The sequence below is a fragment of the Crocodylus siamensis genome, chromosome 10, assembly GCF_052110815.1.
Source record: "Crocodylus siamensis isolate JL-2025a chromosome 10, ASM5211081v1, whole genome shotgun sequence".
Taxonomy (NCBI): domain Eukaryota; kingdom Metazoa; phylum Chordata; order Crocodylia; family Crocodylidae; genus Crocodylus; species Crocodylus siamensis.
The window spans coordinates 60,918,248-60,935,435 of NC_143404.1; the positions used below are offsets into that span (position 1 = coordinate 60,918,248).

The 17,188-nt window shown below is 39.1% G+C and overlaps 1 protein-coding gene across 6 annotated transcripts in view; it reads left to right on the plus strand.

The window, feature by feature from the left end:
* Window positions 1-17,188, plus strand: part of BCAS4 (breast carcinoma amplified sequence 4) — a 65,222-nt gene that overhangs the window by 20,818 nt on the left and 27,216 nt on the right. For all 6 annotated transcript variants that reach the window (XR_016438360.1, XR_016438359.1, XR_016438361.1 and 3 more), the window contains exon 4: window positions 3,431-3,565. Coding sequence is in view for 1 of the 6 variants with exons in the window: in XM_090020656.1 (XP_089876782.1) it covers window positions 3,431-3,565 (135 nt within the window). In the remaining 5 variants the exon portion in view is untranslated. The remainder of the gene's footprint in view (window positions 1-3,430; window positions 3,566-17,188) is intronic.

The following is a 17,188-nucleotide window of genomic DNA, read 5'->3' on the forward strand; positions in this document are numbered from 1 at the left end:
CTGCAGTCCCCTCTTATATATCTCTTCTAGTGCCTGCTTGATCCTGAATGAGGGAAGCCAGTATGACTCACTTAGATGGTGCCCTCACCATATTTAGTAAGCAGTGTATTAAAATTTGCGTGTCAGCTAAGGGCAAGGTTGCCTCCGGGATGAATGTAATTAAAACATGACAAGATAAATCATATAATGTTTAATATCACTTTTAACTGATTCAGAGAAGTGGAAGAAGCTAAGTGTTTATGGCATCAATTCCAGATGGGCAGTTCTCAAGCTTCAAGTCCAGCTGTGTGCAAAGTAGCAAATAACTTCCTCCAGCTGAGGTTTAGCTACAGGGGAGGACCATGGCAACTGATTTATCTGCATCGAAAGGGATGTATTCCAAAGTAACCTTCCTGTAGTGTACAGTTCTGTGCTTTGCCCTTTTAAAAAGTCTTTCGTCCAGGCAACTCTGTATTTTACACTTTAGATGGAGATCTGTGAAGTAGGTTGGTATTTTAATTTCTCAGATGGAGTGACTGGGACACAGAGTTTAAGGCTAAAAGTCTCAAAATAAAGTCTAAAATTATGGCTTGGGCACCTAGCTTGACTAATTTTCTGCAGTGTGTTGGGTTCCCTGCACTTTTGAAAACCAGAGAAAGGTCTACCATTGACTTAAAATGGTATTTTAAAAAAGGTGAATGGAGAGTGATGTGTCAATATCTCACTGATTTTTCTGGGAGGCTGGTATCTGACTCTTTTGCACTTCTGAAAATTCCACCTTACATCTATTTCAGTTTCTGTCTTTGAAAATCTTGGGGAAGATAAATTACTTAAAATGATAAGGAAGTTATTGGAAGTGCCCCTATCTTCTACTAAATGAGGGTATTCTTATAGATACATAGACGTTAGGGCTGGAAGGGACCTTGAAGATCATCAAGTCCAGCCCCCTGCCCCAGGGGCAGGAAGTCAGCTAGGGTCAAAGGAACCCAGCAAGATAAATATCCACACATTTCTTTATATTTTCCTGTCTCATTTTCGGTTTTAACTGAATTTTTATGTTGATTTTGTTTTTTAAATAGCATAGTGTTTGGAGAGGCAGGGATTTTTGTGACTGATATTAGACCTGAACAGGGTGCCTTATACCCAAAAAGTTTGTCTGAAACTCTCCCAACCTTGGAAATGGTCCAATAAAAGATATCACCCACAAAAATCCTCGCTTCTTGCATGTTTCTTGGACCATTATGGCTTAGTGTTAACTGTTTTTTGCTAGCTTGTAGCCAGCTTGAGGCCCACAATATTTATTTCTTAATTAATAAGAATTAAGAAATTCTCTAAAATATTTTTCAGGCTTAGTAGATTATTTAACACTGGTACTCTAAAGATGACTAGCAAATTTACACCTAAAAGACACTTGTGCTGTCCTGATTTTACTTGGTTCTACAGGAAATAGAAAATGGATTATGTTTTCATTTTGGCATATGAGGGTTACACATTATCACCAATATTTAAGATTCTTCAGACTGAATTTACCCTCAGTGACAGAGCTGGCTAATAACTTTGCTCTCAGGTGTTTGTATGGCTATTGTGGTGGGCAGAATGTGGTCCTGTTGCTGGAATTAAAATAACAATTCTGTTGGTGATACAAAAGCAGAAAACAGAATCTATCTTTCTCCTATGGCTGTGCAGGCTCAGCAGGGCTACCAGAGCAAAAAATAGCCAGAACTCAATTTATGTCACTAAAGTGAGCAGAACCAACTCTAAATACACTCAGGGTATTGGCCTGTGGAATAAGAAAATGCCATTTATACAAACTTTCTTTATAGAATAGAACTATTTCTCAGAGCCCTGATTCAACAGAGCACTGAAGCATGTGCTTAACTCTAAGTACAGGACAAATCCCACTCACTTTAAGTGTCCTTGGTAGTCCAAGTGAAGCTAAGCATTTTAAGCATAAAAGTAGCTTCCAGTTAGAAAATAAGAAATGAATCATTTGAGTTGGTTTAAACTTTTTTTATAAATTTGTTCCAAAGACAAGGTAATTTGGAATGTGAGAGAGACTCCTTTCTCTGGCATCAGGGAAACAAGTTTCCCTTTAATAATGCTGCAGTTTTGCTCGGAGGCTTTTTTTTGGCATATCAAAGCAGGTTAATGCTTCACATTGATTAAAATTGATTAAATACCAGTCTGCTCCCTAACATTACCCACTATAATGGCACTAATCTGAGAGCACAAGATTGAATTGGCAATTTGAGCAGTAGTTAATGTTTTAATTACAATTTAAGTTTAAAACTTATCATCCATGGAAACTTCCAAAAAAGAAAATTAACTTGGACTATCAAGAGCAGAGAAGTGAAAGGCAAGACAGTTGTCTAGTAGTTAAAGGAGAAAAAGAGAGACGTCTGGATTTTAATCGTGGTTTTACCACTGATGCACCTTCTGACCCCAGGTGATTATCCTGCCTGCGCTTCTCTGCCTCTAAAATGGGTTAATACTTGCCCCAAAGGGAGTGTATGAAACTTAATTGTTTAACACCACATTTTATAAAAGTACCAACTATATTTCAAGACTAGGAAACTTGCGCAATTTTTGTATCTCTTCCTGTACTAACTTCTACCAAAAGTAGGAGGGCTGTGTATTTTAGCCCTCTTATAGTGCATGCTAAACAACCCTCTTGATCAGAGTTGTACCCTTGGACTCTCTGTAGATGATTGAGTGTAGCTCCCTTCTTAAATGTGTCTCCAGTTGTGTTACTAGATAAAGCTGTTGCTGTTCTTTTCCTAGAAGAGTAACATTCATGACCACAGTCACTGTTGGGGACCCCATCTGCACTGGGTTTTAGACAAACCTAAAGAGCTTTTAACTTTAAACTGTTCCATTAATTTTGCCTCACAGCAGTAGTGAGTGTAGGGAAGAGTGTTGTAGCTGAATTTAGTTTTAGTGATTGCTCTTTGGGATCAAATTATTTCCAAAATCCTATTCTAATGGTTGTATTGTACCCTGACTCAGTGGGATGGTCAGTTGATAGGTGGAGAGTGATACTTTGTTTTCTTTGTTTTCAGTGGTAGGAAAAAAATGTTGTATATGTGAGTGTCACTTGACTACAGGTAAGAAAGAGGTCTTCTCATCATATAAATTAAAACAGGATTTTAATAACCTGACTCGCAGGTAAAAGCTGGTTGTGTCATTTTTAGACAGCATATGAGCAACATTGTGCTCTTGAAGTGTGTGGAAAATCTGTCCCTAATTTTTTTTCTCTCTAGTCAGTTCCTCTGAATGGCTATAGGTGGAGACCACACTTGAAAACACATTCCTGTGAATACTGATGCTAGTAATAGCTTATTCTGATTTCTTGCTAATGCTGTTTCTTGAACTGACTGTCTGTAATGAAGGAGGTGTTGAAACACAAAGCAGATGTGTTAGTTCTCATTAGATGTTTCCCACTGCCCCACAGGCATTTGTTAAAATGGTTGGACACCACGTTTCTTTCCTGGAAGAACAAGTGCTTGAAGCAGAGAAGACCCATGGCAACTTTCCTCACTCTGTTCGCAAACTACTTCAGTCTGCCACTATCCCCATTTTTAAAAATGTAAGTATTTGAAAGGTTTTTGTAGCTGTCAGAAATGCCCTTTCCTCCATCTTTCCCACTGGACCTGAAAGCCTTTGATGTTAGTAGGGAATGCTGCAAATATAAAAAGGGAATATAACTAACTTTTGCAATAGAAATAAGGAAAATATTTATCTTTGTAGTGAAATGGTCTAACTGCTGTTTACTACCTTTTCAAAGTCCTTGTGCAGTGGTGCTGTGGTAGTGTTAAATTGCAGAGATGTCTATTTGAGAGATGGATTAAAAAACCATTGCTGTGTGTATGTGTGTTGGGTGTGGGGGGAGGTGTACAAGCATTTAGGTGGCAGTGTAATCTATCTGCCATCCTGGAATGAAAGGTGCTCTGTAAGCATAAGTTGTTTTTGACTATTTAGTCAATCTTCATATTGCAGTTTTATGACAGCTTGTGTTGCAATTACATTCTCTCTGGGGACCAGCACTGGAAGGGGATGAGACGCAATCACTTTGCCAGTGAGTTTTGATGGTGTTTGCTGACAGCAGAGGAATGTTAAGACTTGGGAATCCTGAGCTCCATTCCAGGCTCGGGAGGAAAAGCGCTTTACAAGGCAAAGAGTCTTTCCCCTCACCACATCTTATCCCTTCTGTCCAAGTCCTCACCAAGTCTGTCTCTATGCCAGCCTTATCCATTGTGGGAATAGTGAGTACACATTCTGGTCAGTATGTAAGACTGGTATGGGAATGGAATGTAATGGTGCAGTCTTTGGAGAATTTAGCTGTCAAACTTTGGGTATCTCCATACTGTTTGTGTGAACTATGATTTTTTTTTTGTGTTAAGATTCATGAATTGGCCAAATTTGGTCACACTTTCACAAGAACATTTAAGGCCACATCTCTGGCCATAGGACAAGCCTTTGCAACTTTCAACCACCAGCTCTGAAGTATGGACAGACTAGAACTCCTCTAGCTAGTTGGAAGAATTTTAACACTGAACAGATTATATGTTTCTTTGAAGTAGCTGAACTGTTTTTACTGAAACGTCCCAAAAAATCAGCCTGAAAAGTTTTGGTGCAAATTGTTAAAATTTTGTTATAATTTTAAGGAATAGAAAATAGGATCTAATTCTGGACCCTAATGACAACAACCTAAGTGTCTGTAAAATGATGTACTTCTGCCTGAAACATGCAGGCAAGAACAAGGACTATCGTACTATAATGACGTGCTGTTAGTGGTTCTGGTTTTTGCATCTCCAGAATGTAAACTTTCATAGAGTACTCTGCTTTCCAATTTAAGCCCCATCTGATACCCAGCATTGTCCCTCAAAAGGCTCTTTATCTCCTTCCTTAGACCTGTTGTTCTTCTTCCTCCAGTACTTGCATAACTCTCCTGATCACCATCATCCTTTTGAGCATCATGATGTAGAGACCCAGCAGCTCTGCTAATCCTCTCTGCTGATAGTCATGTTCCACTGAATGACAAATTTGCACCTCCTGGGATTATCACTTCCGTAAAATCCTCAAATGATACTTGAACTTAGCAGCATCCTAAATGGCTGAGCACCTTCAGGAATGAGAAAGGTGGAAGCCACGATCTGTTTTGGCATCCTGTAAGTTGGGCAGGTGTTGGAGGCAGGTCTGACATATTTCACTGGTTCTGAAATCGCTGGCTGCCCAAATTCGTGCCAGCCCAGGAAGCATTAGAGACAGGGGATGCAGTGGCTGCATTTCTCCTAAGAAAAATGAGGCTTGTTCATTTTTTCTAGGCAGGAATAGTGCTGTAGCACAAACAAGGAAAATCTGAAGTAATAGAACACCAGAAAATCTACTTTAGATACTGAATGTAGACTTTCTGGGACCCAATCTAATGCTTTAATCATAGGATCACCCTCCTTCAGAAATACGGACCAATGGCCAGATTGAAGCTGAAGGACAGGTGTAACAACTAGACAATGAGAACTTGTACTTGAGTTCTCTGAAGGAATGGCGGTTTAAATTTTTGCTGTTACAGAGCTTAAGAACCCTGCGGGTGTGTCACTGGCCTTGCTTAACGGTTAAGCATCTCCATCCCTATCTGCTGAAAAGCACTGCAAGGACAGACAGAGCTGTAGTCATGCAGTTAGCAACAGAAGGTGTGTGTTTGCAAACTACCATTGTTACTGTTTTTCAGGCTTTATTATAATCCTTCTCACTGGGCAGGTTGAATGTAGAAACAGCTTCTTTATATTTGCTATATTAACCTTCAAAATAACTGAAGCTGTTCATCTGTGTACCGAAGTAGTTGTTTTCAGTATTGTAATTCCATTGACTTTTCAGAATTACTAATGCAGGAATCAGCTATACTGAGCCAAGAGTTAAAAATTTTATAGTGGAGTATTTTGTTAATATAGATTTCAGTCCTCGATGTGTGGGCATCTACGAGAATAGTCTTCTTACAATTTTATTCAAAATGCAGTTCAGTTGAATCCATTTGTTCTTCCTTTTGTCCCATATTATGTGAGTGAATGTATGTATGCTCTCTTGTGCTCCATCTTGCTCAGAGTATAGGATATATTTTTGCTATGGTTTCAGAAATGGTTGAAATTCTCCCAGAGTTTATGGCGCTGTCTTATTTGAGCAGTGCCGTGAGTTTTCTTTGTGTTTTACATTCCTCCCTTCTCCTGTTCCTTTAAATTACCTATTACATTTATAATTCTCAGTAGGTCTTCATTCAGGAATTTATCGAATGCATATTTGCAGACAACTCTGTAAATGGTTTTATACCAAACAATTTATAAAGATACGTAGCTGTGCAAAATTGAGAGGTTTCAGAATATAGTAGCCCCTGAGGGAATTCCCTTTGAAGTTATAGAACAAAGGAAATATGTTTTCCCATAAACTTTTCTCCCAGAAGGAAAGTTTCTAGCCCTGGTGACCTCTAAAGGTGCCAACACCAGCAGGTAAATTAAAAGGATCCAACACTTAATTTATTTTAAAGTCTCATGATCTTCAAGCCAACATCATGATATTGGACACTTAATTCATGGTTTCTGGGGGTCTGACTCCTGTTTATGTATTTATTTTACTGGTCTGGATTAGCAAAACTGGAAACCTTTTCAACTGTATGATACTCTTAATATCTTGACTGGCCAACTTTTGTATCAGCGTCACGGTTACAGTTTTGGTACAAAAAAAGATTCATGCCCCGTCTTCCTGTTCAGCATGTGGAAGCTAGGATAGAAGTAGTTCTGGAAAGATATAGAAGGGAAGTAAAAGCTATTAGCCATAATTTATATCTTATGCAATTTCTTGCCATTCGCATGTTAGAAAACAAAATCTTTTAAATTGAAAGTTTCAAATTTGGCCCCAAATTTTTAAAACAATTGTTGAAAAGATACAAAAAAACCCCAGTCAAAATATCCATAATCTCTATTACATTCTATGGAGAGATATGCTTTTTTTAAGCAAACAATAAAACTTCCCCTTCTGTAGTTTCAATTTAAATATGGCAGCCGGCTATCTGAAAGTGAATCCAGCTGTTTATTAAATAATTGAAAACAGCTTTTTTAGTTTTCCTGGTCAAATCTGAGACATGCCAAAAGGGAAAATTAAAAACAGTGCCTCCTTCAGGATTTTTTGTCCATCAAAAAAAAAAAAGAAGGAAAATAGTCATAAGCCTGTTTTTGAAAAAATATCTTTTTAGATCACTTCTCATAATAATGTAAATAAACATGTGTATTTACTCATGATTTTTTTAACCTAAATAGAAAAAGATTTCCATTTTTTCCCCTCACTCCCAGCATGACCAAAACATCATTAGTATATTTAGCTTTGTGTTGCACTATCAAGTAGTAGGTACATGTTCCTGGAATAATCATGAATTAATGCTGTCTCATTTTCTTTGAAATAACTTTCAAGTTAATATTAAGGTGTATTAATTTCAAGTGCCAGGAGCTTGGTAATTATTGATGATGCTCTTCCTTTTATGAATTTTCAGAATTTTTCATTAGATTCAGTAAGATAGAAAAAGACTGTTTCCTTTCCACTAATATTGTAATGTTATCTCTACTGTAGCAGCTGATTATCTTGGTTTTCATTGCCTTGCCTAGGCTGAGGTGCTTGCTACCCTTTCCTAACACTGAGGAGCAATGCTGTTTTTCTCAGTGGTGCTGACTGGGAAATTGGCTGGCCCAGGAAATTGATAATGGGATGCCAAGTTGTGCCTTTGTGCTGTGTCATGAGTTCAGTTATTGTGGTAGTAACTACAAGTCATTGTTTTGATTTGATTTGAGTACCTGAGATAGAGGTCCAAGAGGTGCAATTCTTATTGTGGTTGTCTATGTACAATGGATTGATGAGTCCAGTCCAGACTCTGTCTGGCACTCTCCCAAGAGGCCAGGCTGAATCTCTAGATTTGCCCTTTAGAACAGAGGCCAAGGCTCAAGTGGACCAAGAGACTGAATGCTGTTCTCTGTATTAGAAGCAGGGTTTTCCTTAACAGAGAACATCTTTGCCAAGTTTTTTAGTTGAATAAGTATTTATGGTTTTTTTCATTTGTTTTTTGCTGTTAGGCAGAGGAATAAGAATTGCCTGTTGGCAACTGGTCATGTCATAATCATTGCAGATCATTTTTAAAATGTAATCTCAGAGTGCATGTTCTGTGTATGTCAGAATCACATTTGCATCGTCTTTTCTATTGCATACTTAAGACTTCATAACAAGAAGCATAGCCTCTTGCTTAAACTGGGGAGTTGGGAGGCATTGGTTAGATTTCTGCTTTTGCTGCAGACACGCGGAACAAATCGCTTTACCCCTTTGTGCCCTACGTTACGCTCACACAGATGAGGGTGATGATACTGCCCTCATAGGATGTTGCTTAATATTTGTAAAGCACGATAAGAGAGAAAATGAGGCCTGGATTTTCATAACTAAAAGCCCGAGGCTAAGCTTCAGTGTCCATGTTTAGGTACCTGCTTAATTTTTAAAGTGCCAGCTGTTACTGACCCCTCTGGAAGCTGTTGGTTGCTTGGCAGTTTGCAAATCATCTACATGCCTAAATATGGAAGAGTTTAGCTTTTAGGTTTCTTGTCTTGAAAATCCTAACTTTAAAGGCTTTGTCAACTACTGTTGCAAAATCCAGACCCTGTCATATAACAAATGAATAAAAACTGATAAAAAAGAGCTTAGTCTACAGACAGATGCTGCCTAGGTTAGCACCTTGCTTTCTTCTGCATTGCTTAACTTGCTCTTAAACTATAATCGCATCTCCCCCAAGAAAGGCTTGAGCTCCTGACTCCATATGTAGTGACTGATAAAAAAAGCACCTTTCTATAAGCAGAAATGATCTGTGCCAGAAAGTGGAAACCCAACCTCTGCTTGTAGAGAGCTCCTCCTGTACAGCTTGAGGTCATTGAATCTGTTCATGTATATTGTTGAGGTTTAAACAGGCTTTCCAGGGAATGGTTTACTAGGCTTTGATGCTAATTTTTGAGGGACAGAAAAAAAATCTTGCTTTTTAAATCTCAGTAAAAAATGTTGTTCTGTGCAGAATTAAATTAGAGTTAGCTGCAGTGGCAGAAAAGAGACATTAACTGACTCCAGGGAAAGCAAGAAGTGAATGCCCAACCTCTTTCCAAGGCTGCAGCTTTGGGGAATGCAGCAAGCTGCTTGCACTATTGATTAAACATTTGCATATTATACATTCTGCTCTGCACATGCGTGCCTTCTGGGGCGGGGGGGAGTAATTCCTTGATCTGTATCAGATTCCCTTTCTCCACGCAGTTATGTGTGTTTCTACCCTCCATCTAAGTCTTTGTTAGGTAGGTTATATGCACTGTACTTTCTAAAACCATGCATAAAAAGTACTTACCTAGCACTTGCCTCTGTAAAGATGGATCAGGCCCTGACTCATGAAACCTGTGCTGCCCTAGTTACTTGAAAAAACAAAACCAGACTGCAGTATCTTCAGACCTAGATGCCCTCAGGCCAGCAGAACAGCAAGTCGAGAAAAGGTGCTGTTAAGTTAGTCTCTTAACAGCATGGCACAGCTGACTTTGCCCTGTTCATCCCATTTCCTTCCTATGACAATGTAATCGTTTATATTTCTAGTGCTAATCAACAGACTCTCATCCTGAGTTGGAACGACTATCACTTTTCTCTTCTACAAATTTAATTATTTTGCCCTTATTTTCTAGGTTGTAGATTTCCTTGATTAATTTGTGCTCTGCCATGGAGCCAGCTCCATCATGGGTCAGATTTTACTGAGAAACAGAACCTTGCTGCAAATTCCATTTGAGATTTGTGACCCTAATGTATTGGGTTATAGTCCACTGAGAGAACCGCTTCCTTACCAGCCTGAGTTGTGGTGAACTTGTACGGAAACTTAGTTGTACCATATTTCCTTTGTTTTTCTTCCCACTATGGTGCCCTCTTCCAATTACTTCTGTAACTATTGCATTTTATAGTGGAGTGTTCTCAGAAAATCATGCAAAGAAACTGTAGTCTCTTCCTGACAAAGGCACTGTTTTCAGCATGACCAGTATGTGTGACTGTGCATAACCATGGAGGTGCACAAAAATGTGACCTTTGAACTGCTTTGGTGTACATTTCTAGCTTTTAAAACAATGTTGTTCATGCTATAGTATAGTGCATAACAGGCCCCATTGAGATCTGGGCTCTATACCGCTAGCCACCATACTAGTAACTGATCTAGATAGAAACATATAGCAACAGTCCCTGCCTCCAGGATCTTACAGTGTAAACAGGCTAGACAAAACGGTGGAAGAATGAAGGGAAATTGAAGCATAAAGGGAATTTACTCAGGAACTGAGGCACAGGGAGAAAAAAGCAACTTGCCCAAACCAGAATATCTATGGCATAACCTTCAGTTAAACTTATCACCCAAGTCCTAGTGCTGCAGTTACAAGACAATCCAACCACCAAACTTCTTGTCTGTTTTGCCTTCATAATGTACTAAATATGTTGCACTTTTCATTTGAGGCTCTCATAGTTAACAAGTGGTGAATAACCTGAACAAAGGAGATCTGTGAAGCAGGTAAAATTCTTCCCATTTTATAAACAGATGAATTGTAAATTAGTGGCAGAGCCAAGAATTAATATTGAGAAATCTCAACACCAGGTATTCTACTTCCTGTAATTTCTCTATTAAAATTGGACATGAACGTGACAGGAAGGAAAGTTGAAATGGAGCTTCTAGTTTTATTTGATACTAACTTATAACTCATTTTCATGTTGTTGGAGCATAACTTTATTTTGAAGTGATGCACAAACAGAAATGACCTTTCTTATAAATCAGATTACTTTCTACAAGTGGTTTCTGGAAGTGTATTTTAGGTTAGGAAGAATTACATGCAAGGCATCTCCAGTAAAATAAGATCCTAATCCTGTGCAAACACTCTCAAATGAAAGTAATTTTGGGTGTATATATGTATGTGTGTGACATTACTTAGTGAATTATTTTCTGCAGAAACAGAACCTAAATAAGAGCTCTTACAGCAGGAATTGATTTGTATTGTTTTTTTAATAAAATATTTTAACCATAAAACAGTACATAAGTGCAGATGTTGCATCTACTATATCTATCATTTACAGCTTGGCCTCTTTAAAGAAGGTAATTTGCATGCTTTATGTTCAGAAAGGGTCCATTATATGTTGTAATAAATGATAACCCTTACAAAATAACTTCTCCATACACAAAAATTACCATCAAATCTGTAAAAAAATATGCCTATGTAAGGGACAACAAGAACAAGATCAAAAAAGCAAACAATGATAGGAAGTTGTTCTGTCACGTCCAAAGTTTCTTGTATTCTAGGATAAGAAAAGCAACTAAGTCAATAGAAGGGTAAAATAATGTCTACCCAGGTACTTTCTGGAGAATGTTGACTTCATAGTTTTGCTCCTAGGAAAGCTGAAATCTAACTTTAGCCCTGCGGCAGGGTCTGGTTTATGGAGTTTATTACAACCTTCCTGTCTCCCCCTCCCCCAGCTTCACACAGATGTCCAGTTACCTCCCCTCACACTATTTCCTCCATCTCCAGTGGCGTAGTGCTGCCACTTAAACATTTTTTACTTGTTTTGGGCAGACAGCACCTTTTTAAAGGCATTTTTAATACTTGTTTCTGACTCTCAGTATTTGTTTGTACCTTGTCACTTTACCTTTTTTGGGGAGCCAGAGGACAAGGAGGACGGACACCTTGATTAATAAAACAGTTGTGTTCACATGTGTGTGGTTATAAGATGTACAGAGAGTAGTTATCCATAATAAAGAACAAATAATATGAGCTTCAGTAGAAAATAAACAGACGGGGGTATGAAAAGGTGATTGTAGAGTATTGTGGCATCTGTCTTCAGGAGTGGGGAATCTCTGGCGGTGGAACTTCTCTGTAGAAGTTTTAAAATAACACATTTTTAATGGCATTCTTTTCAGAAATTGGTATTCATATGTTGCATTTTAAATCCTAATTATGGATTTACATCTTCTGAAGTTGTTCTCTGTGTCGGCTTGCTTGGTAAAGGGCAGGATCTGTTCCAGAATAGAAAGTGAAATGACAAACTCAGTGTAAAGAAAAAAAAAAGATTATTATCAACTGACTGTCTTAGTTTAACCTACAGCCAGTTCCCATGAAAATAGTTGCACCAGGGATGACTTTAGCCCATTGTAGTTCTGAAAAATAGCACAATGCCACTCAAAGGTCTTGCTTGTTTAAATGGTGTAATAGGAAATGTATACTGGTTGGCTTTTTCATTTTTTTCCCAGAATCAAAATTATCACATGCTAAGGAATCTGTTTCCTATTACATTTTGTAAAGGGCCTAAAACATTAGTGGGACATTTGGGATCTTTTTTCAAAATGTATTCAATTTTTTTTTTTCAAAATATGTTCAGAAAATAAATCTAAAAGATAGGAAGAGGGCAATAAAGAAGGAGCCAAAACAGGACAACTTCTTGCACAATATAGTAAACATCTGGAATTGGTGAATAGTTGGGGGTAATTGAAGTGATGGAAACTAAATGAGTTCAAGAGACACCTAGATTCATTGATGAAGAAGAAAGGTTGTTGAGTGGCCTGGTATAAAAGCAGGGAATTGTTTTTGAGACAGAGTTGTTGGTCCCCTCTCCTGAACGTCTTGTATTCTTCCAGTCAGACGACAACAGCATTATGAAACCGCTCTCTTTTCTTTTCAGTCAGCAGCGCAGGCTTGTTTTGTGCCATTGTTTTGGTTGTTGTCATGATGTTTTGTTCGCATGATATTTTGCTTTACTCTTAACCACTGGAAAAATTAGATCTTAAAGATACTTTATCAAAATCTCGTTGTGGTGGTTGACATTGGGAATGTGTTTATGGAATACCAAAGAAATTAAATTACGTTCTAGTCTTTCAAAGTCTGGATGGTTCTGGGGACTGATAATGAGGCACAGATTGTCTTAGCCACAGGTTACAAGTTCAGATCCCTTGCAGTGACTTAGTCTCAATTAGGTGAGACTGTTTGAACCAAGTTTTGGCAACATGTGTGAAAGGAGATTGACAGGTGTCCACATCACATAAAACACGTTGCCACGTGGTGCTCCATGCCCTCTTCTGTTGGCTGTCTCTGCAAGGATCTTTTTAGGAGTAACTTTATAGTTGGGAGAGAAGTTTGTCAAACTTTTGGGCATACGCTGACCTTCCTCAGATCTTGAAAGACAGTGCGTGCCCAAAAGCTTGTCAAACTTCCCTCCCAACTATCAAGTCGGTCCAAGAAAATATATCCAAGAAATCCCTCTCAACGACACTCTAACTCTACTGGAGAGAAACTTGCTGTGCAGGTGGTCCCTCCAGGTTAGGGTCAAGGTCCACAGACAAGTGGCAGATCACCCTTCTGCTGGTCACAGTGCTCCTGGGCTACTGACAGCATGTCAGACACCAGAGCTGCCAGTCCTGAACTTTTCTGAGTACTTCACTTAACACACCCAGACTTTGAAAAGAGTAAAAAGCATATATGAGATTTTGTTGCTGGTAGGGAGTTATCAGACTCCCAATTTGTGGTTGGTAACTTCCTGGATACACATTCTTTGAGGATGTATCCAATCTAGCATTTTCCTGTAGGACCTCTTGCTGTAGTAATGAAGTATTCAAATGCTTTCTATGGACAGTTACTATGCCACATTCAGGTTTTGAAGTCCACTTAGTGCCCTAAGTGTCCAAGGATATCTTTTACTAGTTGAGAAGATTCACTGCTGTCCTTACAGCCTTCTTGATTGCAACCCAGGCTTCAGGGAAAACAAAGCCCAAGCGCCTTGACACTTCATACCGGTTAGAAGTTTGTCTCCCTTTCTTTAAAAAAAAAAAAGAAAAGTTTCCAACAATACGAGCTGTAAAATTATATAAGTCTCCATGCGTGCGCACAGGGGGAAATGTTGTGTCTGCTGGTTTCTGTTTTTGGCTGGGGATTATGGCCATTTTCTGTGGTTGGTGAGCAGTTTTGCCTGTGATGTAATGGCTGTAGAGGTGCCGTCCTCCCTTTCTGCCTGTAGGAGTCGTGGTAACGAGCCGTTCTGCAACACAGACGCACACGCACACTCGCAGTATGTTGCCCTTCCCCCACCCCTTTTCACAGTGCTGCTCCCTGAGGCAAATTTCTTGCTGTCTGGAGTATCAAACATGCACGGGCGCTTTCCTTTTTTTCTCCCTCCCTCTCTCTTTTGGGGGGATTTTCCTGCATAGTTATTACAGAGCAGCAATAGCTGAAAAGACAATTTCACCGTGGCTCTGTTCTCCAGTGGAAAGCAGTCACGTGTGTAGAATAAATAAATAAACCCATAGCTTATGGTTAAGAGAGGCCAGGGATTTTTGGTTTTTCCCGCCCCCCCCCCTCCCCCCACCTTTTTGAAGTGCCTTTACTCGGCATTCACATTTTTTTTCCTGTGGTAAAAATGCAACATGAGCAGATGGCAAGTATTAACACAAAATACAGTGCCTGCTAGAAGTTGATTTAACAATGCTCTAGGTTTCTGTCACCGGCTTTCAGTTAGTTAAGTAGTGTTTACAAGTTAATGAATTTGTTCCACTTGAAATATTTGATGGTATGTGCTGAGGTTCAGCAGTAAAGGGATCCTTCAGGAGTAATCGAGGAATGCATTAGGTTTCTAGACACTCTGGTTATGGTTTCCCCCTTTTGACAAATTTTAGCATTTTCACCATTACATGGGGCTGCGAAGGAGTAGAGTGAACTGTTAGATAATAAAACCCAGCATTTCTCTTCCATCAGTGATTCCACTGTGAACCTTGCAATGATAGCATGCATCATAGTAACTCCCATCCTCTACTAGAGTTTGCTGTTTTATTTGTATTAAATGTCCGTAAGCCTTAGGCGAGGATTTGAAAAACAAAGACAATTTTATGGAGCAAATCAGGCGGCATTCTGTGTTATCATGTAGCCTGCTTGTTTGCTTGTATTGGAAATATGAATGCAAAATTTTAAACAGGCTGCCACGTACAAATTGGCTCATGCTTGGCAGCAAAGATGCATACAAGGGCATGATAAAATTCAGATCCTGTAGAAGGTTTCCTGCTAATACACTGTGTGCTTAAAGCCAAAACCTAATCCAACCTGAACTGTCATATTCATATTAGGAAACAAAATTAAACTATTTCTGATGGTCGTGGTTCAGGCAGAAAGAGTATTGGCTATGTATTGTTGCAAGCTATGGCATAACATTAGTGATTAATATTTTATATAGTTCTCCAATCCTGCAGTAACCATGCCAGTGTGCCTCTAATTGGAATATGCAGTCTGTCAAAGCAACCTGATTAATTTCTTGAAGTTGCTATCACTGTGCATATCTTCCCAGGCCAGTGATTCTCTACCAGGGTGCCTTGAGATCCTTGTAGCGGTGTTGTGGGGTGCCACTTAGAGCTGTTAGGTATGCAGGCATGATTCACACGATAAACCCAGAGATTTCAAAGAGAAATCCATATTTGTGGTCTTTCTGAGTTCTTTGAAACAGAAGAATTGCTTTGTTATTTTTCAATAGTCAAAAAGAGTAAAAATTAAAAGCTACATTTTCTGGAGTGTGCCTGAAGTCTATAAAGGTTGAGAATCACTGTCCTAAGTCTTCCACTACAAAGAGTATATAAGCATGAGTGCACCAAAAGGGTTAATGCTTTTCAGTATTATTTGACCATTTGCTGCCAAACAACAAGGATTTGATCAATGGTTTTGGCACAAGTCTTTCAAATTGTAGGATTCTGAAACTGTAGTTTGGCCTCTTATTAGGGCATTTCAAAAATATATTGCTTAGTTTCACAGCAGCTTTGTTCAATAGGAAGTGAAGGTGATCCACAAAATTTCAACTTCCCATTTGAAGAGAAACCAGAGCGAGCTCATTTTTTACTTTAAAGAGGCGCTCAGGCTGTCAGAAAAGAGAAAGTGAAACTGCTTAAGATTTTTGTGTGTTTATCATTCTTAACTGAAAATAGGCAGTGATTTACCCTATCTTTAAACGAGGCTTCCCTCTACAGAAAGAAACAGTGTATAATGAGGCGGTGAGATGGCCACTGAGAGCATGTTTGTGGGTGACAGTAGGACAGCTTGCTTGGCAGTAAGGCCTGAGGTGAAATGACTTTATCTACCTAAGGAGCAGTATAATTAACCTGCAGTGCATTTCCTGAAGTGTCCTAGATGCTCTTATCACATGGAATTTATACACGGAAACTTGACTAGTTAGCTTATACATTTTACTGGGCATTTATCCTAATATCTGACATCATTAGGAGCCAATCAGAATGCACTCTCTAGGGCAGAATTTAAAAGCCTTTTCACAAATATATTTATATTCAGTGCAGATACATTTTTTGTAACATTCATTTTGTCGCAGAGTCAGTGTCAACATGATTTGAAAACGCATGAAAACAATTTCCTTGCCCCTGTTTTTTAATTCAGTTTTGCTGCAAAATGCTCTAAGAGAAGAAGCTTGGTATGCTATAAAAACTGTGATTGTAAAATGAATTTACTTCCGTAATAGCAGTAATGCTGCAAGCTCATCTCAGTGGTTCTTACTCTCTCTACGCTACGTTGCTCCTGCTCAAACACACCCAAACCTGCAAATCTTCCTAAAACTGCTTCTGAAACCCTCTGGATTGCCAAGAACAGAAAAACTCGAATAGTCTCCAGAAAAAGTGTGTGTGTGCACACTTCTCTAGCCAATAGCAGCAAAGGATTCCTCCTGGCCTGCCTGGAAATTTCTAGTCCTTTCTCTCTGGTTTAGCTGATTGCAGTTGCTGTGTCTGGCAGTTGCTATTACGCAGCGTTTCAGTATAGTTTACCCACTAGAGCTCAGCCTGCAGGAGTCGCCAGGATTACTGCAGCTTTCCTTCGAGCTGCCCATCCCCCAGCCATACTGCAGTGCCAGTTCCATGGTGTGTGTGTGTGTGAGTGAGTGTGCGAGAGAGGGAGTGTGTGTGTGTGTGTGTGTGTGTGCACGCATTTCTTTCACATAGTCGTAGACAGACTATTTTTATTCTTCATTAGCTGGTGGAAGCTTGCCATATTGAATAGGAGATTTCAGGCTCCATTCACTAATATTGTATGTTCTTGAAAGTAATGTTAGCCTCCTCCTCCCCCTCCCTTCATCAGATTTTGTTCAACTCTTTCATTGCCAAAGTATGCTC